Here is a 19242-nt window from a genome sequence, read left to right on the forward strand (position 1 = left end):
TCCGTATTTAGAACAAATTCTCGTGGTGTAGGGATATAAATGAAAAAATTGTGTAAGTGACACAATTCTATGTAATACACAGAAGTGACTAAAAAGAGGGGGTACCCCAGAGCTCGTACCGAAACTCACAATGAGGTAAGAGTGATTGTATGTGATCAATTACAGGATCACCGGTGTAAAATCATAGGTGACCAGGTATCAATAGTGCTCAAATATCAAGTGCTCAAAAATCAAGTGCGTACCATACTAAATTGATGTGAGTCTTAAAGCATATAAAGGTTTCTTTCATAGAAAGCTCCACTGCAATATTGATACCTGGTCACCTATGATTTCACATCGGTGATCCTGTAATTGAAAATTGAAAGATACCTGTATACACATGGTCACTCTAAAGGTGCCCATACACGTTACAATTATTGTATACAATATTGTATACAATATCGCATCTCATCGCATATCGGTTTTGCGATGAGATCAGATGAGATAAGATCTAGTACAAAAAGAATGTGCTGCACATACTTTTTGTACTAGATCTCATCTCATCTGATCTCATCGCAAAACCGATATGCGATGAGATGCGATATTGTATACAATATTGTATACAATAATTGTAACGTGTATGGGCACCTTTACCTCATTTTGAGTTTCTGTACGAGCTCTGGGGTTCCCCTTCTTTTTAGTCACTTTTGTGTATTACATAGAATTGTGTCACCTAAACAATTTTTTCATTTGTTTTTCATTATATCCCTACACCACGAGGATTTTTTCTAAATACGGAAACAGACAAGTTAAGCGCCGACTTATCCACCGTTTTGTTTTGATTACTGTACTAATTCATCTTCAGCAAAATGTCAATAGTCCCTTCCCACCTTCTTAGTTCTACACCCACACTCTTAGTTCATCATACTGTACATTTACTTATTTTCATTCCTGACTCTATAGGACTTTCAGGGGTTTATATAGAGGTTTATTAGAGACTACTGAATTGCCTAATGTAAGTTGGGTTAAGCATATCCACAAACTTGAATGATGCTGGAAGTGACCCAGCACATTAAAATATTAGTCTCTTAATTTGCATCAAGTATTAGGGTTGGCTTAAGTATAGCTATCTTTACACGATATATTTTATATTTTACCTGTGTGCAATTTTCACAGATGACATCATCCTGATTTTTACGTCACTAGATTCATTTGCATATTTCCTTGGCTGTAGGTTACAGCACAAAGCTGTTTTTTGTATACATTATTGTGAACACATAAGAGCTATAGGTCCTATTAGAGGAAAATAAATGTAAGCAATTCTCTGCTATAAATGCATGGATGAAAAGCACAAAGAGAAGACCTATATATAACCTTGTATTTAATAAACGTCGCAGGAGGGTACATTCTATTAAATTACTATGGTACTGGTAGATGGGTAACCCCTTCACGCCCCTTTATAACTGCATGAGGTTTGGTAATGTGAGAGATTCCTACATCTCTAGCTGCTGGGATCAGACTGTGGAACTCACATAAGTGCTGTCTGTATTGTACCTTTATGACATCTGTCATCTCATTTTCATGGACATACTCGGCATCTCAGAACTCAAAGGCATAGATGCAATTACATGGGCTGCACTAGTGAAAATGGCCCTTGATCTGATTGCAGTACACATGTGTTCTCAAAATGGGGAAAACCATGTGCACTGCAGGTGGGCAGATGTAACATGTGCAGAGAGAGTTACATTTGGGTGGGGTGTGTTGAAACTGAATTCTAAATTGCAGTATAAAAATAATGCAGCCAGTATTTACCCTGCACAGAAACAAAATAACTCGCACAAATTTAACCCTCTATAAATGTTACATCTGCCCCACCTGCAGTGCACATGGTTTTGCCCATTTTGAGAACAAATTTGTACTGCGATCAGATCTGAATAAGGGCCATTGTGTTGAAGCTTTTATCTTATGTAAGAAACAAATTAGACCCTTCATGGTCATTCCTTTTCCAGAGCTATTATTGGTAAAAATGGGCAAAGTCCTCTTTAAACTTGTTGAGGACTGCTTCTATAACTTTTTATTCTTATTAATTAATTGTGTATATATTGTGCTAGGTCTGCAGGTAATTGAACATATTCTACAACTGTTCAACATTGCAGTCACAGTGTTGGTCCATTATAATGGTAATACCTTGTGTGTGAGATCTGCATTTCGCCCCTTGTATATGCCTGATGTGTGTTTATTGTAGCCAGCACAGTGCCATTCCGACTAGGGCCTGTTCTGTATCGAGATTGTTATTCTCATAGTATGTATTTAAGACCTCATAGCTTTTTTTTTTTTAATTGATGCCCTTGTGGAAGCCAATTGCAGACCACTACTATATAGTATATAGTTGAATGGTATGCAGTCAGTATGCCAGTTTCAGTATACCGATGCCATCATCCCAACTAATGTCAGGAGACCAAATCCTATATCCTTAGTGATGTTGGGATTCCGGCGCCGGAACCTTAACTGTGTCAGTATGCTGAATGGTAAATATGCGGGCAGCGCCAGCGTGCGGCTACGGAAAAGGAGGGTTAGGTTTAGGCACTAATGGGGGGATTTAGGTTTCGGCTACAGGGGGTTAGGTTAGGGTTAAGCTGCGGTTGAGGGGATTGTCTGCTGTCAGGTGGGGTTAAGTTTAGGTAGCGGGGTACAGGGGTTAAGGTAAGGCAGCTGGAAAGGAGAGTAAGCATACTTGCCTGACCCCGTATTGTATCTAGAGCAGATCCTACCAGGTGCAGGTGCAGTGCAGAAGCAAGTGTACTGTCACTGGAGCAGTTCCCACTGATACACACAATAGAAACAAGTGTATTGTATCCTCCCCCCCCCTCTTACACTTTAAGGCTGCACTGTTTGGGATTAAGTAAAGGTCCCATGTAAAGTAGAATGTGTGACTGTTCTGAAAGCTGGGTACACAGTGTGCAGCTCAGATATACATGTTGTTGCTGTTCCTTCTGATGGGTATAATAGTATTACCAATTTATGATGGGCCATTGAATAGTTACATTGGGGCAGATGTATGAAGCCTTAACAAGAGATAAATGCAAGGGTGATAAAGAGCGATAAACGTCCAGCCAATCACATCCTAACTGCCATGTTACAGGCTGTGTTTGAAAAAAAGTCAGTAAGGAGCTGATTGGCTGGACGTTTATCTCTCTTTATCACACTTGAATTTATCTCTTGTTAAGGCTTAATACATCTGCCCCATTGCCTATTGTGAGCTCTATGTTGGATGCCGACCAAATGCTTTCTGCAGCCAATAATCGCATGAGTGCTGTCTGTAGGCCAATATAAGGTGATGTATTAAATGTCATCCCTTAAGTACCATACCATCAATATAGATGAAATTCTGCATGTTCTCTATATTGTCTAGTTGAATTATTTCATATAGTCATTTGAATGTTTCTAGCTTCACCCTAACACATTATCCATGTATATATATGTGTTCATTCTGTATATTTATCTGTGTGATACATTGAGCATGCATACTATTCATTGTTGTGGGATATGTTACCTGTGACCGAGGCCATTTTGCTGGCCAGCTGGACAATCTGAGACTTGTAGTTCAGCAGCAACAGCCACATATTGCAACTATCTGAGCTAGAATAAAACCCATTTTCTATTTCTGATCACTGAGTGCCGTCACATTTCATTCATTGTTTTTCAAGAGCTGTTTCTTTTTTAACTCAATATATATTATACACATGACCATTTAAATGTCTCATTCTTCATGTCAAATCATTCCCTCCAATAACAAAACACAAGTCTTATGGTCTCATCTTTGTCCTGCTCATTCTTCAGACCAATGAGGCGGCCAGTGTGGAATCTATAGCATCCTGTCGCAGTCCGGACGCCATGGGGATATTCACTCCGGACAGCAGTTGCTATGAGTTGCTCACTATCATAGGTAAGTAGATGGGGGGAATGCCAGTAACATGCCAAATAACTAGATTTAGAGCACAAGTGACCTCAGGTATGCAATTCTCTACTTGTTTGTTCAAGGGGCTAGCGGGCAACTTTTAGCCAGGGAGGCAAATGCATTTAAGCAGAGCCGGCCCTAGCCTAAATGACGCCCTAGGCCAGATTTTGGCTGGTGCCCCCTAGCACCGCCACTAGTTCCGCCTCTGACCCTGCTCCCCTTTCCCAGCACCATCAACCCTCATCATAGCAGTCATCATTTTGGTGCTCCTACCCGCAATATTTTAAATAGAAACAGTGCACACATTTGGTGCACAGCCCAAACAGGGGTGTTTTCTTGCTGGGAAGGGGCATGGCCACACAATTTTACCCCCAATTCAAATTATGCCACACAGTAGTGCAACTTTATTCACATTATATCATGTTATAGTGTCCCTTATTCACATTACATCACACTGTAGTACCACTTTACCTTATATACATTACTCCTCACATTATTCACATTATACCCTTAGAAAAAAATACTGAGAAAATATTGTATTTTAAGCACCTCCATGGCCACACTGCAACCCAGCACAAAGCAGTGTGTGCTGGGCAGAGGAGAAGAGCTGCAGCTGCTGCTGTTACTTAAGGGGAGGGGGCCCGGGGCCCCCACTGGGCCCTCCCATCAGACTTTGGCCTGGGTAATTTGTACCCCCTACCCCTTTCTCTCGGCACCCCTGATAATACCACACAGTAATGCCCCTTACACATGACACACATTATTAATGTCCTTATAACCATAATGCCCCTTACACATTATGCCAACCTTTATTAATTCCCTTCATACACATAATGACACACATAATGCCCCTTACACATATGTTGCACATTAGTAATACACATGACACACATAATGCCTGTTACACATATGTCGCACATTATTAATGCATTTATACATGACACACATAATGCCCCTTACACATATGCTGAACACTATTGCACAACCAACCCACCCACAGACAGCACTCGCACAGCCGCTAACACTGTGACCTCTGCCTCTGCTTGGATACAGATGTTTCCTCATACATCTTGTCTCAATAGGCCATGCAGCTCCTGGCCAGTTCTGCTAACGTTGGGTGCCTTTTTTGCTGAAAATTCGTCTTATTTGCATTGTTAAGACCAGCACACACAAGGAGCTTCCAATGATTAAAATTATATGCAGCATGTATGTGTACAACTGTGGCTGTACCTGCATACGGAATGCTATGTTACAGTGATTTCCATGAATACACTATTTCATATGCAGATACAGCCTCACTCACACACAGAATATAGGCATGCTGCATATCATTTTAATCAGCAGAAGCTGTTGATGCCCCTAGGCATTCCAAATGCCCTAGGCAATTGCCTAGTTGGCCTATGCCTAAGGCCGGCCCTGCATTTAAGTAACCCTGGCTTTTCTACTAGCACCTGGAAACACCAAAATTGACGTGGCAAAAAAAATCTGTAGATTTAGTTTGAGGATGAGGTTTAAATGTGTAATGAAATGTATGAAAAATCCTTATGTCTATAAAGGTGGCCATAAATTTAGCTTATTGGAGAAGTTGTATTTAACAGAGCGCAGCACATGATCTGTTATGTAGTGACAAAAGTTGAGCTATTTATTAAATATTTATTCTATATTTCATTTGCTATTCAGTTCTAATTCGCTCAGGTGTCTCCATTCAATTAGGAACAGCACCCTTATTCTTATTAAATGCTGCATTGTTTCTAATGAAAATGTATACATTCATGGCTGCAGTCTTTCAATATTATTTGCAAACTGGTTTGACTCGTGTTATAATTAATTAGCAGACACTATTCAACCTAAATAGTTTCAGCCAAGATGCGAGCATACAAGGTTGTGTGGGATTAACAGCAGCTCTATCATCTGTAAACCGGCAGCCTTTCTGTGACCGTGTGGCTTCTAGACCCGATTCAGTATGGATTGCTAACTAGGGAAAAGGCACATGCCTGCAATTAAAAATTAATTGCCCAGACAGAAAGAATAAATGCCCCTCGCAAAATTGCAAATGCATTCGCAGACCCATTAGCAAGAAGAAAAACATCAGTTTTTTTTTTTCAATCTGAGTAAGTCTAAAGTCCCCCATCCACTTACTGGAGACATCACATACCATACCCCCATGTGGGTGTATGAAAAGGTCGGGAGGACGCGTTACGCCAACGCTCGCCACGCTTCAGGGTGGCGTGGATAGTGGGGCGGTGCCTAAATCCCATTGTTTGTCATACAAGGTGTATACTACATTAAATGGTATCGTACCCTATAAAATTGCATGCAATGCGATTTCCCTACGGTGCCGTACATATGCTAATTGGGCGCCCAGCTAATACATAAGTACTAGTGTTTATTGGGTCATAAACTTTTTTTTTTTTTTTTTAATTGAACCCAGGAAAAGGCTTAGAGGACCTGATGATGGTGAATTTAGCTCTTTACAAACCATCTGGAGAGTATGTATGCATCAGAAGAATTAATATGGAGTCCTGTACCAATGACATGGTTGCTTTCTTGCAGGTAAGCTAATTTCTGTAAGTGATGATATGAATGTACATTTAGTGGTAAGGGCAATTTAAAGCATATGTACAGCAGATAGGGGCAACCTTGGGTTATGGATCTGCAAATTCCAGAATCCCCAAGCAGCCAGACTGGGACTTATAGCCCACAAACGTAGTGTGTCGCAGGTTGTCTACATTATGAAAATAGTGAGAAGAGGCAGAAAGCATTGGGCCTAACATAAGTTTAACACCCAATGGTCAACAATAGGTGCCCATAGTGCACTTGTGTATGATCTCCATCTCCTGAACTCGATAACAGTGATATTTATTAACCTTTTTCTATATAGTAGTGATTTATAGCAGATATTTGTCATTTATAGTATACTTTTATAGTATTATATCTGTCATCTTAATATTTAAAACAACTACTACCCAAAAATAGATAAATGCAGAACATTGAATATAAAAGCTGAATAATCTGTATACCTTAATTATTCTGCTTTGACCTCTACTTAACCTTATATGGGCAATAGTGATAACCACCATGCTATGTGCTGTTGTTAGGGGTTACATTTCTCCTGCCAATGATATTGACTCTTGGTTGCAGACTGAACTTCACGTGTCAAAGCTGTTCAATCACCACAACATCCTCCCTTACAGAGCCACATTCATAGCAGACAATGAGCTTTGGGTGGTAACACCGTTTATGGCGTATGGTAAGTAGACTACTAGGAAACATGTAAAAGAAGGGTCAGCTTTAAACTAAACCAATCTACATACAAATATTTTTTAACCTAACTAGATATTAATGTTAGATATTCTCATGATATGGCTGTTTTAAACATTTTAAATTAGGTGATATAAGCCCAAATGGAAAAATTAGACGCAGATATAACAGCTGAAGAGATAACTCAAGCGATATCTTCACTTCAAACAAACAAATCCCCGGGGCCAGACGGATTTTCTGGGGAATATTATAAAATACTACAGCCAGATATCGTCCCGACACTATTAGAACTATACCGAACCATCCACAAAACCCAACCCTTGTACCCCTCCTTCAATGAGGCGTATACGACCTTAATCCCCAAGCCTGGACGTGAACCCACAAAACTGGACTCATACCACCCCATTACTCTTTTAAACGTAGACTTTAAACTACTATCTAAAATTATGGCAACAAGAATCCAATCCTTCTTTTCGGAGATTATCTCACCCAACCAAATGGGTTTTGTCGCAGGCCGACAATCCGTTAAGGGAATACGCACCGCAATAGCCTCGGTAATTGCTTCTAATCTCCACCCTAACGCCCCACATATGCTATTGAGCCTAGACGCCCACAAAGCGTTTGACACTATTTCTTGGCCTTTCCTATTCCAGACGCTATCAGCATACTCCTTCGGACCCCTTTTTATAAACCTGATAAAGTTCTTTTATGAAACACCACGCACCTCCCTACTTATCAATGGAACTAGGAGCACACCCATACAGATGTATAGAGGGACTAGACAGGGATGCCCCCTCTCACCGATCCTATTTAATCTCTCTTTAGACCCCATACTCAGGCTAATCGAATCCTGGCCTGCCCTTCAAGGAATACATGTAGGCAATATGGAAATCAAATTAACTGCATTTGCCGATGACGTCCTCATTTATATAGCAAACCCAAAAACCTCCCTACGCCCCCTACTAGATCTCCTACACAACTCAGGTAGACTATCAGGTTTCCAGATTAACTTGGAAAAATCTGAAATCCTATACTTAAAACAGGGGTATACACGCCCCAAATGGGCCGCACAACTACCAATGAAATGGGCAAAGGGCCGTCTGACCTATTTGGGCATAACCCTACCCAAAAATATGCAACATCTATACGCCTATAATATCAGCAAAACTATTAAAAACCTCACTAGGGACCTAAATAGAATGGGTCATCTCCAGTTGTCATACCTGGGCAGGGCAAATCTCCTACGAATGGTATACTTTCCCAAACTTCTATATCAAATTCAGGTCCTACCACTATTACTCACTAAATCCGATATCCTTGCTATAACTAAACTGTTCCGAACCTTTATCTGGAACAAAGGTAGAGCAAGAATCGGAATGATTAAATTGACACAGCCCAAATGGAATGGTGGGATTAACTTCCCGGACATATCAATATATAACCAAGCGGCAGTATTCAGATACCTCAAAGACTGGCTACTTACTAACCACACATATGCTAACACAGCCTTGGAACAACATTTTTTACCTCACATCTCACTTACTGCTTTCCTACACCTAGAAGACAGAGACATCCCCCCAGAAATACATCTTAATCCTCTCCTAATGTCCATCCGTAAGTTATGGCTTACCTTACGCCACGCTTCCCACCTGAACCCACACCATACGATACACCTACCTTTCGTACAAAATCCTCAATTCCATGATGGTAATGCCCCACCTACTTTCACAAGTTGGAGAAACGCAGGACTACAAAGAGTTGGACAGTTAATTGACTCTCACACCCATAAACCACATAACTTTTTAGAAGCTTCTAAGAACTATCCAATAATTACCACACTTAACTTAAACTTTATCCAAGCCCAATCCTACGCAGACAAAATCTCTAAACTCATTCCAGAAAGAGACTGGAACAACGATCTCGACAACGTACTCCTAGCTCCTCCATTACCTAAAAAAGTGATCTCTACCTACTATAAATTCCTCCGAAAGACCATAGACTACTCGTCACAAAAAACAGGCCTCAACCAATGGCTAGAGCATTTCCCTTCCCTCACAACAGATATCTTGCTAAAAACCCTAGAGACATCAACCACACTATTCCCAATGGCCAAATTCACGGAAATGTATCTAAACATTTTTCATAGATCATATATATCCCCCGCACGAGGGTTCCAAATGCAAATTCTAGAATCCCCCAAATGTCACCACCCTCAAGCAGACCTATATCATTGCTTTTGGGCTTGCCCACAAGTCACAAGATTCTGGACAGAGGTTCGTGACTTTTCCAATGAACACCTAGTAAATTTCACACCGCTCACCCCGGAGTGGGCCATATTTGGCATCCTCCCGGAGGAGACTAGAGCCCCTAAACCCATAAAACAATTAATGCTAGCAATCTCGTCCGCTGCCCGCAAAACTATCCTGCAAGTGTGGATCCAAAATTCCCCTCCGGCCCTGGCAATGTTTAACCCCTTCCCGACATATGACGTACATTTACGTCATATGTCGGGTGCGGGGGAATCAAGCCAGCTCACGGAGTGAGCTGGCTTGACAGAGAGCAGGTAATGGCTGTATATTACAGCCAGGTCCCTGCTCTCACGGCCACGAGCGGCGAGTTCGCCGATCGTGGCCGTTTAACCCTTTAAGCACCGCGGGCAAAGCGACCGCAGTGCTTAAATAGCTGATCGGAGGGGGGGCGCCCCCCTCCGGCGCCGATCGGGGCCCCCCGCAGCGAGATCGGAGGGTGCCGATCGGTTGCCATGGTAGCCAGGGGTCTAATGTAGACCCCTGTGCTGGCCGTGTATGCATACCTATTACATCCTGCCTCAGGCAGGATGTAATAGGAAGTGCATAAAATCACTACGTTCAGCCATAGAGCTCTATGGCTGAACCTAGTACAGGCGATCGCGCCCCCTAGTGGTCAAGTACACTAGGGGGCCTTGTAGTAAAAGTAAAAAAAAAAAAAAAATAAAGTTTAAAAATAAAAAAAAAATAAAAAAATATTAAAAGTTCAAATCACCCCCCTTTCCCCATTTCACAAATAAAAATAAAAAAAAAAATAAAAAAAAAAAACATATTTGGTATCGCCGCGTTCCTAAAAGTCCGATCTATTAAAATATAACATTAGTTATCCCGCACGGTTAAAGGCGTAAACGGAAAATAATTCCAAACGCCAAAACTACGTTTTTTGGTCGCATCGCGTACCCAAAAAAAAATAACTAAAAGAGATCAGAAAGTCGCCCATATCCCATAATTAAATTAATTAAAAAGTACACTTCAGCCCGCAAAAAATGAGCCCTCACCCAGGTCCGTAGGTGGAAAAATAAAAAAGTTATAAGCCGCAGAACATGGCGACGCAACGCAAATTAGAAAAACCGTAAAAGTTGCGATTTTTTTTTTTAGTGGTAAAACATAACGAAAACTATATAAGTTTGGTATCACCAGAATCGTAACGACCCATAGAATAAAGATAACCCATCATTTTAAACGAACTATGAACTCCAAAAAAACCGTAACCAGCGCAAAATTGTGGAATGGCGTTTTTTTTTTTTTTTACCCCACATTGAATTATTTCCTGATTCCCCAGAATATTATACGGTATAGTAAATGGTACCATTACAAAGTACAACTTGTCCCGCAAAAAAAAAGCCCTCATGTGTCTATATAGCCGGAAAATTAAAAAAGTTACGCTTATTTGAACGCAAGGAGGAAAAAAAAAAAAAAAATTAGCATAAAAGGCAATGTCGGGAAGGGGTTAAAGATAAACTGTTTTTTATTTTCCATATGGATTGGTTGGAGGCCTCCCTCCAAAAAGAGTCGCGTACAAAACAATTCTTTGCCACCTGGAACAGCTATATGGAAACCCTACCTACATCAACTAAACAAACTCTCCACCAATGCTTCCAAAATACCCGCTGGTACGAAGAGCAGAGACTACTCAATGACCCTCCGCTAGTCCTGGATTAGTCTAACACCTCCTTTTACTATGACTAATATATTGTACTTATGTTGTGAAATTGGGGAACTCTAATGTTAACGTGTAACCCCTTTCCGTATACTTAAATTTTTGATATACGACTCTCATGCCTGAGAATGTATGAATGCTTCCTATGATGTCTTGATGCTTTGACTCAATAAAAAAGTTTAAAAAAAAAAAAAAAAATTAGGTGATATGTAAATTACAAGAAACTCCATTCACTGCAGTGAGATCACAATGCAATCAATCACAGAATGCTAATTTTCTTCATCTTATTCTGACAGCAGTAGGATGAGTGCACATAGGTAGTAGGCTGCTGCAGGGTACATGTCTGCTGGAAACATTGACAGTATAACCGGTGGCTCTTCTCACAGGATCAGCCAAAGATCTGATCTGCACACACTTCACAGATGGCATGAATGAGCTGGCAATTGCCTACATCCTGTTGGGAGTACTGAAAGCCCTGGATTACATACATCACATGGGATATGTACACAGGTAATAGAATATATATATATAATTTTTTTATTTATTAATTTATTTATAAAAAAAAAAAAAAAAAAAAAATGTATTCATCCAAAAAGGCTTTCCCCATTTCACTTTCCTTTGCTCCTAGTTATCCTCTTACTCATTGCTCCCAGTTATCCTCTTACTCATTGCTCCCAGTTATCCTCTTACTCATTGCTCCCAGTTATCCTTACTCATTGCTCCCAGTTATCCTCTTTCTCATTGCTCCCAGTTATCCGCTTTCGCATTGCTCCCAGTTATCCGCTTTCGCATTGCTCCCAGTTATCCGCTTTCGCATTGCTCCCAGTTATCCGCTTTCGCATTGCTCCCAGTTATCCGCTTTCGCATTGGTCCCACTTATCCTCTTTCGCATTGCTCCCAGTGATCCGCTTTCGCATTGCTCCCAGTGATCCGCTTTCGCATTGCTCCCAGTGATCCGCTTTCGCATTGCTCCCAGTGATCCGCTTTCGCATTGCTCCCAGTGATCCGCTTTCGCATTGCTCCCAGTGATCCGCTTTCGCATTGCTCCCAGTGATCCGCTTTCGCATTGCTCCCAGTGATCCGCTTTCGCATTGCTCCCAGTGATCCGCTTTCGCATTGCTCCCAGTGATCCGCTTTCGCATTGCTCCCAGTGATCCGCTTTCGCATTGCTCCCAGTGATCCGCTTTCGCATTGCTCCCAGTTATCCTCTCTCATTGCTCCCAGTTATCCTCTCTCATTGCTCCCAGTTATCCTCTCTCATTGCTCCCAGTTATCCTCTTTCGCATTGCTCCCAGTTATCCTCTTTCGCATTGCTCCCAGTTATCCGCTTTCTCATTGCTCCCAGTTATCCGCTTTCGCATTGCTCCCAGTGATCCTCTTTCGCATTGCTCCCAGTGATCCGCTTTCTCATTGCTCCCAGTGATCCGCTTTCTCATTGCTCCCAGTGATCCGCTTTCTCATTGCTCCCAGTGATCCGCTTTCTCATTGCTCCCAGTGATCCGCTTTCTCATTGCTCCCAGTGATCCGCTTTCTCATTGCTCCCAGTGATCCGCTTTCGCATTGCTCCCAGTTATCCGCTTTCGCATTGCTCCCAGTTATCCGCTTTCGCATTGCTCCCAGTTATCCGCTTTCGCATTGCTCCCAGTTATCCGCTTTCGCATTGCTCCCAGTTATCCGCTTTCGCATTGCTCCCAGTTATCCGCTTTCTCATTGCTCCCAGTTATCCGCTTTCTCATTGCTCCCAGTTATCCGCTTTCGCATTGCTCCCAGTGATCCGCTTTCTCATTGCTACTAGTTATCTTCTTTCTCCTAATTCAATCACACTGTATTCTCTTTAGAAGTGTAAAGGCCAGTCACATCCTGATTTCTTTGGACGGGAAGGTGTATCTCTCCGGTCTGCGCAGCATTCATAGTATGATAAACCATGGACAACGTCTTAAAGTCGTTCATGACTTTCCAAAACACAGTTCTCAGGTCCTTCCCTGGCTCAGCCCTGAACTTTTGCAGCAGGTAAGATAATAGGGCAGTGCATACCTTGGTTTGGGTCACATTGAGATTGTGTTTTTAGTTGTTTTTTTTTTTTTTATGTATTTGTCCATAGAACCTGCAGGGATATGATGCCAAATCTGACATCTACAGTGTGGGAATCACAGCGTGTGAGTTGGCTAATGGGCACGTGCCATTTAAAGACATGCCAGCTACTCAGGTAAGTGAAATGAATCTATTATTAGAAAACATACGTTACGTGAAGAGCCAATATTTTAACTTTTGCCTGTGATCACATCTCCCACTAGATGCTCTTAGAGAAGTTGAATGGCACAGTGCCATGCCTGCTGGACACCGCTACTATCCCAGCATCTGAACTTACCATGAAGACCTCTCGCTCAGGAGCAGACTGTGGCATTGGAGAGGGGACCTCTTGTCATCCATCCAATGGGGAATCCAGCATGCACCCCTATAACCGCAGCTTCTCCCCACATTTTCATAATTTGGTAGAGCAGTGTCTACAGAGGAACCCTGAGCTCAGGTGAACAGAGAGAGCTTAATATTACACATCTACTGTACAAGCAGTAGCATATGTAAATGCATATCGTCTGTCAGTCATACAGTGCTATATTTTTCTTTCATTTTACTGGTGGGGTGTGGGTGGAACTTCAGCTACAGGCACCAAGGAGATTAGATTTATTTGAGTGCAGCCCAGGCTCATTCTCTGCCTACAGGCCCATACCAATGGTGACACGCAGTCCTAAGTGTTGCCACCGCCCGTTCAGATCCTTAGCACATGCAGTCAAGATCTAGATAGATTGCCTGCATTTGCATTAATTACAGTAGTTCGCATACATTGATCAGATATGTGATATAGGTAACCGGGAAATGATCTACACTACATCGCTAAGCTGAATCGACCTGTGTATACAGGGCTTTACTCTTGTCAATTCTGATGCATGGGACACAGCTGACCTTTAACACTATTTAATGATCTCTTTTTTTCTCTTTTTCAGGCCGAATGCTAGTACCCTCCTCAATCATTCCTTTTTTAAACAGGTAATGGATTGCCTCGTAGAGGAGGGTGGCTCAAGGGCATAAGTGATGTTCTAGCTTAGGCATGTCCAACGTTAGCCCTCCAGATGTTTTGAAACTACACATCTCAGCATGCTTTGCAATAGTTTTAGCATTCTCTAATAGCAAAACTGTGTCAAAGCATGCTGGGATGTGTAGTTTCACAACATCTGGAGGGCCGCAGGTTGGACATGCCTGTTCTAGCTCATGGGTCTTCAACATATGGCCCTCCAGATGTTGTGAAACTACATGTTCCAACATGCCTTGCCACATTTTTTCCTATAACAGCACGCTGGGACATGTAGTTCCACAACATCTGGAGGGCCACAGGTTGAAGACCTGTGTTCTAGCTAATCAGGGAATACATTACATTTAATTGGTACATACTCGTAGCAGTGATGGCTAACCTTAACATTCCAGCTGTTGTTGAACTACACATCCCAGCATGCCCTGCTACTTTTACTATTTGACCATGCCAAAATTGATGCTGGGATGTGTAGTTCAACAACAGCTGGAGTGTCAATGTTAGCCATCACTGGTCTATAGATTTGGTTATGTGGAAGAAATGTATTATTAAACATTTAGGCAGTAATGAAAGTTTCCATGTATTTTACAGATTAAGCGTCGAGCAGCAGAAGCCCTTCCTGACTTGTTACGCCCTGTATCCCCCATCACCAACTTTGAGGGAGCCAGAAGTTCGGTCCCACAGGCTATGATGGAATTGGTGTCTAACCTGGAGCATCTGGATGTTGATGATTGGGACTTTTGACCGAGAAAAGGGAGATTGGGGTGAATGAAATCCCGTAAATGTTTACACAACACGGACCATATGGGGTCCTACTTATTCTAGATGCTCGAGGAAACACACCACCAAAGCATAAGAGTTGATGCAGACAAAGCTGGCACATGTGTTTGCATCTTTATTTCCTCACTGTAAATGTGTTATTTTCCCAGAGATTAGCACACGCTGCTCATTATTATTCTGTAAGTTTTTAGTTACCCTGGATAGTAATGTATAGATGTTATCACTGTTACTCTCCAGGACTGGTCTCCAAATGATCAAAGGCAGTGGTGTCAAACTCATGTCCCTCCAGCTGTTGTGAAACTACATGCCCTGCCAGTTTTAGCAATCCATTATATAAAATCTGTGACAGGGCATGCTGGGACGTGTAGTTCCACAACAGCTGGAGGGCCATGAGTTTGACACCACTGGTCAAAGGCTTAGACAATGGGGGACATTTATTAAATGGGAGTTCTATTTCACATGGGATGTTGCTATGGGTAACAGAATCTACTTATTTATTTAGCACCTTCTAGAACAGTGATGGCTAACCCTGACATTGTTGTCTAATTACACATCCCAGCATGCCCTGCATCAGTTTTAGCAATGCCAAATAGTAAAACTGAGTTTTTCTGGGATGTGTAGTTCAGAAACAGCTGGAGTGTCAAGGTTAGCCATCACTGTTCTAGAAGTTAATAGATAGTATCTGATTGGTTGCCCTAAGCAACATCCCATGTGAAATAGAACTCTCATCTTAGTAAATTTCCCCCAATGAGTGTAGCTTCACTTCTATACTGGTGTCAGCACACGCTCTTTGTGGAAAAGAGGGACAGATGCTAGTTGAAAAGTACCCATAAGAATCTTCTAGCCTTTTGAAAAATACAATTCACACTACCTTCTCTAAAGCCAGCTTCTAATTATTGTAAATGTGATGTACATGTGCATTTTTTGTAAGCATTCACTTTTATAGATGTATTATTTGTGATGAGGGAATAGTGGATATGGCAGAAATTCTACCTGAACGATGAAAAAAAAAAAAAAATAGAAGAGTGTAAATTAACAACAGAGGTACCAATATGCTGGATATTGGTTAAATAATGTGTATATAGATATGTATCTGGAACACTTTAGAACTGGAAAGTTATTGGAGAAAGGACACACACCTAAATACATGTTGTGACTAGGTCCACAACATTTTCAGACTTAATACTCACAAATAACAAGCATGTGTATGTTGTTTTGAGGGGTGTTCATATTCTAGTATTTTTTTATCTACTCTCAATTTCAAAGTGCACTGTACAGCTAACCAGCCTGTTGTCTGATATTCGGCATAAGGGTCTGATTGCCTAATCTACGGCACAAGTTCTTACGGAGTAGACTGGTTCTCATATGTATGCTTGCAATGGTTTCAGGAGGTTGGGCATAATTGGGTTCATTTTTGTTTTTAGAAATTGCATGAAAGTGCTTATTCAAAGGCCGTGAACTTGTCATGGGATGGAAGGTTTATTCTGCAGATTAAACCTAAATGCCAATTTTTACTCATTACCATAAATTGTAGATAGAGTTTAAAAAAACTTTATCAGATGATCTTAAAGAGAGAATATGCACGGTGTGTCATTATATATAATTTGCCAGCAAATTGTAGTAACGTAGTTGAGATGTTAGCTAAATAGTTCTGCTACACTTAGAACAGCACTATTTGGTTTTGCCTTCTAAAATAATGCTGTGAATTTAGTGGCTAAATTGGCCACAGCATGTGGCTACTACATATAATTGGAAGTTTAATTTATAACATGAAAACCTACATTTTCTGCTTGAGGAAAAAAAAAATTAAAGTTAGTCTATTACAGGGGAAAGTGATAACTTGACATTTGTAGACATTGATATAAATAAAAGTAAAATCACTATATGACTGAGTTTTTGACTAGGACAAATTGGTGTGCCAAACAGGCAGATATGGTATATATTTAAAACGACTTGGTGTCAGCAGTGTTGCAGAATAATAATGGAAAGTGGAAAAGTGTGAATTTCTAGTAAAAACAAACCTTGCATTAAAGTCTAGTTTGAACATATAAAATACACTATTTAACAACAATAGGTGCACTCATTGGCTTTCTCTTACCCAGATAACATCCTATCCCCCATCCAATACATACAGATTATAGCATTTAGTTTAGATAAGCCATATCTGTTCTCCGCAGATAACTCTTCTTCTGTTTTTACCCCACAAGCCACACAGTAAGGAAGAGGGTAAATATTAGACCGTTTAACATTACCCTCCTTTAGTGTTTTGTATTGACACCTTGATTTGGAGAATACATTTTTGTGCGTTTCCTTTCTCCTAAATAAATGCCAGGATGAGACTATCAGGGCATTATATTTTGAATGGCTAGAAAATAAATACTGTGATTTCAGAGGACTGTATATACTTTCTTAGAATCCTAAGTACATATGTTTAGTTTTCAGGATTGGGATCAGTTGGGCTTGCAGTGGCATGACAGTAGGAAATCAGGTTTCACCAGTGAGCTTATGCACTATTTTTCTGAGACAACCCCTATTTCCTTATATGCTATATAATTATTCACTTCTCACAACAATGAAAAGACAAAGCCAGCATCTGCTTGAATCCTGTATTTGCATGACAATGACTCCAACCCATATAGGTTGGACAGAGTACAGTGGCAGACATCTAATTTGGGGGTAAATGTTTGAAGCTTGGAGAAGCATCTCTCAAAAGAACGGTATTTGCAATGTGATCATGCTTCAGCCAATCAGCTCCAATCTGTAAATGAACAGCTAGGAACTGATTGGCTGGAGCATTATGATCTTGCACATAACGTTCTTTATGGGGATAGATACCACTTCTCCAAGCTTCAAACATTTACTCCTTGGCGTATTAGGTTGCAAACTGGAGATAATGTTACACTTTTTGCTGCCAAAATGCATACATTTAAATATTTTACACAATTGTAAAAATGACCACACAGCTGTGCATATGTTCTACTTGCAGTATTAAGCATTGTAATATGAATATTTAAATATTGTAATGAAAAGAGGGGTGGGTGTAACAGCACCTGTGGCATTATTAAAAAGAAAAAAAAAAAGTGTCTCTGGCCCCTGCCTAACAAATGTGATGTTTTGTAAGTAAAAGAACTACATTTTGTACAATAACCTGTGATGTGCATCTGTTACGTAGCCCACGGAGGCGCAGACTTTCTGGCATGATCTAAAGTTTAGCGGATCACGTCACTCAGGCTAGTGAATTGAGAGAAGCTGCCTTCTAGTATCTGTTAGATAGATGACTTTTCTCTCCATACACTGTAATTCAGCATCTCCCAAACAAGGTCCTCAAGGCACCTAAACAGTCCATGGTTTCGGAATATCCCTGCTTATGTACAGATGGTGTAACTGTACTGTTGTGGTGCCTTGAGGGATTGCATTTGGGAACCATTGCTGTAATCAATGGCAAGATCTTGCATTTCTCTCTATAGGATTTTTTTTTCTCCCATGGAATTGATGAGAGTAAAAATGTGTTCATAATTTCCACAATAAAATTAGTTTTGTATATAAACGCTTTATTGAGTTAAATAAAATGTTCAGGAGTATTTTGCAGCTAATCCTGTTCTTCAGGTGAATCCGTTTCATTCTGCTTGGCCTTGTATTTCTCCATCTTTGTAATCAAGTCTTATCAGGGGAAAAATAAAAAAAGAAGTTAGACGTAGTGGAACTATATTCTATACTGTACAAATATACATTGCCAACTGCACAGTAAGCACAATCAAAGCTGATAAGAGAAACACTGAAACCCATAACAATGTTATCAACGTAGTGGCAAGCATGAGTATACGCAGCACTGGAGCTTTGACAATTTTGCATTTCCCTACAAAACATACATTCATCTATACATAGGGCCTGATTCTAATCTGTTCGCTACATTGCGAAATCACAACTGTCACTGATGTTTACATCTTGCGCATAATTGCTTATGTGCAGGTCTTCACTGCAGGCAGCCTCCATAGTGACCACGAAAGGCCAATAGCCGCCCCTGTTTTAGTGGGTACACCCAGGAAATGCATACATTTGGGGGTACCCACGCAAGGCTGCAAATGAATTTATATGCAAACCATTCTTTTGCAGTGCTGCGGGGAAAATCGTCCGCACAGCGAGCGGCGCTATAAGGCTTGCAAAGCAGCGAATTAACATTGCTACACCCTACATAAGCAGAAAAGTACTGTAT

General features: G+C 40.9%; 2 protein-coding genes across 6 annotated transcripts in view; one reads left to right on the plus strand and one right to left on the minus strand.

Annotated features, from left to right (window-relative positions):
• STRADA (STE20 related adaptor alpha) overlaps positions 1–18610 on the plus strand; it is a 25891-nt gene extending 7281 nt beyond the window's left edge. For all 5 annotated transcript variants that reach the window (XM_083146986.1, XM_083146988.1, XM_083146985.1 and 2 more), the window contains 9 exons: positions 3820–3925; positions 6369–6490; positions 7079–7187; positions 11551–11674; positions 13003–13174; positions 13266–13370; positions 13459–13691; positions 14167–14209; positions 14841–18610. In XM_083146986.1, the coding sequence (XP_083003112.1) occupies positions 3820–3925; positions 6369–6490; positions 7079–7187; positions 11551–11674; positions 13003–13174; positions 13266–13370; positions 13459–13691; positions 14167–14209; positions 14841–14993 (1167 nt within the window). In that variant the 3' untranslated portion in view covers positions 14994–18610. The remainder of the gene's footprint in view (positions 1–3819; positions 3926–6368; positions 6491–7078; positions 7188–11550; positions 11675–13002; positions 13175–13265; positions 13371–13458; positions 13692–14166; positions 14210–14840) is intronic.
• LOC146008073 (E3 ubiquitin-protein ligase RNF113A-like) overlaps positions 17622–19242 on the minus strand; it is a 16606-nt gene continuing 14985 nt past the window's right edge. The window contains exon 10 of the mRNA XM_083146994.1: positions 17622–18689. Within this exon, the coding sequence (XP_083003120.1) occupies positions 18619–18689 (71 nt within the window). The 3' untranslated portion in view covers positions 17622–18618. The remainder of the gene's footprint in view (positions 18690–19242) is intronic.

The sequence above is a fragment of the Crinia signifera genome, chromosome 6 (genome assembly GCF_055691185.1).
Source record: "Crinia signifera chromosome 6, ASM5569118v1, whole genome shotgun sequence".
NCBI lineage: Eukaryota > Metazoa > Chordata > Amphibia > Anura > Myobatrachidae > Crinia > Crinia signifera.